Source organism: Neovison vison, chromosome 7 (assembly GCF_020171115.1).
Source record: "Neovison vison isolate M4711 chromosome 7, ASM_NN_V1, whole genome shotgun sequence".
Classification (NCBI taxonomy): Eukaryota; Metazoa; Chordata; class Mammalia; order Carnivora; family Mustelidae; genus Neogale; species Neogale vison.
The window spans coordinates 47616215-47620405 of record NC_058097.1 but is presented as its reverse complement, the minus strand read 5'-3'; the positions used below and the strand labels follow the sequence as shown (position 1 = coordinate 47620405).

The 4191-nt window shown below is 42.8% G+C and overlaps 1 protein-coding gene across 1 annotated transcript; it reads right to left on the bottom strand.

Moving 5' to 3' along the window:
• Positions 1-323: 323 nt before the first annotated feature.
• LOC122911721 (PWWP domain-containing protein 2A-like) lies at positions 324-1404 on the bottom strand. Its single transcript, XM_044256709.1, is given in 2 exon segments — positions 324-818; positions 820-1404. Coding segments are annotated over 2 exon segments (1062 nt in total). The 5' UTR covers positions 1387-1404.
• Between the last annotated feature and the right edge of the window lie 2787 nt (positions 1405-4191).

Here is a 4191-nt window from a genome sequence, read left to right as displayed (position 1 = left end):
TTCACATGCAGAAAAAGTTACGGTCAGTGATTCTTGATACGTAAGATTCAAGTGAGTTCTCTGTGTGTTTCACATCACTTTTCTCCTCCTCTCATGCATAACTTATTGCAACAGTTTATTTTTTATAAAATATTCCCCTAATACCTTTTCTTCAGTTTCATATAGCAAAATTTGCAAGTGCCCTTTATAGATTGTTGGTTTTAACCACTGCCTTAACATTAACTTCTTAGTGCAGCTTTAAAAATCTGAGTCTCCAATGTCATTCAGTCCTGATGCTCTGGTGTGGTGTCATTATGGGACCTGTCCATGAAACCAGCATCCTGCTAATGCCTCTGTGCTGCTGAGCGGGTAGAGGTGCAGCGAGACTGGGGCTTGGGTGCCATCTTGCCACTCCGCATTTTCTCAAGTCCCGTCTTCAAAGAAGAGTCATTTTCTTCATTCCTGTACCTTTGTGGTTTTAAACGAACCCGGGGTGGAAGGGAACCTGAGCTAGGACTCTGATAGCGACGTGTGAAATGGACTTTTGAATGTGCATTTTTGGATGTCGAGGTTTCACTTTGCTTCTTTTGTGCCTTTTCTTTGGTAATTTTCAACACTTCCCGAGCTTTTGCATGATCCATGTTCTTACTCTGGAGCACTTTTTTAGTACTTAACTGAGCTTTTGATGTATTTGCCTGAGCAGAAACTTTGACTACTCTGCCTCTGCTATGAGCAATATTGGAAACCTTCACCACAGCATTTCTTTTCTGGCTTTCATTTTGGTTTTTCCCATCCACTTTATGGTCAGTTTTCAGTTTTTTGTTCACAGTAGTTACACTTTTCGTTTCTCCGTTTTTTATCTTCGTATTTAGAAGAGTCACTTGCACTACTACCTTTTCTAATTTCCTTTTTCTCTGCAACAACACTGGTTTTACACTTGTCACACAGGACTTGCCTGGGTCGCAGTTGAATAGCATTCATTATTGAAGTAGGTTCTTCCCTGTACATTTTTCGTTTGGGTCGCTTAATTTTCCGAGGCGATGGCTGAGGTATTGACTGGTTATAGGTGTCCCTGATAAACAAAGCAGGAGAGTAAGGTGCTCCTTCATGGAAGAGAGGCGGTGGTTTGGAAGTCCACAGGCTTTCAGCCAAGCCTGGCTTGGGAGGCGAGATGGGAGAAGGGTCATCGGGAACAGCACCATTCACTTCATGCTTGATTTCTATCCCTTCTTGGAATGTATTACTTTGGAGCTGCATGACTTTAGGTTTTTCCTTATATTCCCTTTTGGGAAACACTGTCACAGGGATCCCATGGGGCCCAAACCTTTTTTCACCTTCCTTTTGCAGATTTGAAATCCAGATTCTCACACAATCACTGGCCTTCACTTCTGTTTGATTCAATAGCATACACACTACTGAGTCTATCTCTCCTTCACTATTAAATACATCAGTAGAAAGCACACTGGTCTTATTCTGCTTTCTAACTATGAAAACATAAGTGCAAAGGTCCTAATCCAAAATTCTCAAAGAAAGAAAAAGAGAAGAAAAACAAAAAATTTCTGGAGTTAAACAATTTCATTAGTAATTATAGAGGTGCCCGGCTAGCTCTGTGGGTTAAGGGAAGGACTCTTGGTTTCAGCTATCATGAGTCATGAGATGGAGCCATTATAGGGCTCCACACTCAGCGGGGAGTCTGCTTAAGATTCTCTCCTTCTGACCTTCTCCCCCACTTCACACTTGCTCTAAAATTAAAAAAAAAAATTAAAGAAGTGGGGCGCCTGGATATCTCAGTCACTTAAGCATCCACTCTGGGTTTCATGATCTCATGGGTCCTGAGATCAAGCCCTGCTGTGGGGGAGAGGGGAAGACACACCTCCCCACTAGGAGTCTCCTTGGATATTCTTCTCTCCCTCTGTCCCTTCACCCAACCCCGCTCTCTCTCGTATAAATAAAATCTTAAAAAAAAAAAAAAAAGAATTATAAAGTCTCTCATCATTTCCCTGCCCAAACATCTTAATTCAACTTGTATTTATTTTTTCATGGTCTCTCCTGCCCTGTAACTGCCTTCCATATGTATTTCAAATCCCCCCCCCCAAATGTGAAAAAGACGACGATGTCCTTATGCAAGGACAAGAGGTAAAAATAAAATATACTGGGCATCTGGATAGCTCAGTGCTTAAGTGTCTGTCTTCGGCTCAGGTCTTGATCTCCTATTTTTTATATTTTTTTATAAACACCAGATAAAGGAAAAGCTCTGAAACCCAGTATTTGTTTGCTTTTGAAAGAGACATTTGGATTTATAAGGGGAAACATCATCTGTAAGGTGTCTCCCTCTGTGTTCCTGAAAGAGAGAGAAGGTGTCAATCTCCAGAAGCTGTGACCAGTGCAGAAGGCATGGATCTAAATGTGGTCACAACCACAGCCTTTGTTCTCATGCTTAGGCAAAGGTCACCTCCCAAATGCTTCCCAGTAGGATCACATGTGGGATTTCAAAATTATCATGACTGGTGTCCTCCCCCTCAGATTCTGTCAGTTGGTTTGGGTGGAAATAACAGTGCTTTGTTAATTAAGGGCTCCAGGTGATTCTCAGTGAGGCCAGGGGTAATCCCGAGGGCTTCAGGTGCTTTTTTTTAATTTTTTTTTATTTTTATTTTTTTTTATTTTTCATTTTTTATTTTTTATTTATTTGAGAGAGAGAGACAGTGAGAGAGAGCACGAGCGAGGAGAAGGTCAGAGAGCGAAGCAGACTCCGCATGGAGCTGGGAGCCTGATGTGGGACTCGATCCCAGGACTCCAGGATCACGCCCTGAGCTGAAGGCAGTCGTCCAACCAACTGCGCCACCCAGGCGTCCCCTTCAGGTGCTTTTTATGAGAATGGAGAGGCGGCTTTGGCTCACGGAGAGGTAACAGGGTCTCTGCTATGTGAGTCTAGAGGGTCGGGTCCATGCAGCACATGGTTTCTATGCTGTAGTGAATTTGTGGGTTCTAGAAGCAGGAAAGAAAAGTCAGGGATTGGGTTTAAAATAGGAAGTCACATTTCCTGAATGGCTCCTGACACAAGGGACGAAGAAGTTGGGACTTCTCTGCATTTCTGGGTCCTGCCTTTGGGCAGATAGTTTACAGGTAAAGAGGTTCTACTGGTGGCTTTATGGGCATTTTCTCATGATGCAGCTGTGATTTCTCCACAAAAAGCTCGTGAGAAACAAATCTAGAGGACAAGGAGAAAGAATGGCCAGTTCTCAGGTAAGCTTGGTGTCCCAGGAGAGACTGTATCATGCTTTTCTCCTGAAATTGCTTGCATTTAGAAATTGCAAATGTTTCCTCTAGTTCTGATGTTTCTCCCTTATGTTTTCACCTATTTTTAAAACCTTTTAAGAAATGAAACTGAACACTAGGTCTGCAGAACACTTTTCCTGTATATCCCAGAGACTTGTCTCCTGTGTCTTCAACCTGGGTTCCAACATGGTATCAAGAGCTGTCAATTTCAATGAAAACCTGCAACTGTTGAAAATATTCTCTTGGTGACAGATCTAGAGGGGAAGGTGTTGAATCCAAGATTTCTATTGCTGCTGAGGTTTGTTCTTGGGATCTCAGTGAAGAAAAACATTTCTCATGTAGGTCCCATGTAGATACTTTATCAGCTCTGTGTAGCCCAGGAATAAGAAAATGCCCAAATCAACATAATAGATACAAAATCAAGAATATCTTGGAAAGTTCTTGGGGAAAAATCATGGAGTGAGACTTGCTCTTTAGAATGTGAAAAGGATACTCTATTTAAAATATACTAGATGGGCACCTGCATGGCTCAGTGGGTTAAGCGTCAGACTCTTGATTTCAGAACAGGTCCCAATCTCAGGGTCCTGAAGCCCTGTTTAGGCTCCATGCTCAGCAGGGAATCTGTTGAGATTCTCTCTGTGCCTCTTCTTCAGCACTTCCCCCCTTCTCTCTAAAATATAAATAAATATTTAAATAAAGTAAAATATATATATATACTAGCTATTACAGGTCATGGAAACTGGTGTTCAATGCCTCTGACAGGGACGCCTGGGTGGCGCAGTTGGTTGGACGACTGCCTCCGGCTCAGGGCGTGATCCTGGAGTCCCGGGATCGAGTCCCACATCAGGCTCCCAGCTCCATGGGGAGTCTGCTTCGCTCTCCGACCTTCTCCTTGCTCATTCTCTCTCTCACTGTCTCTCTCTCTCAAATTAAAAA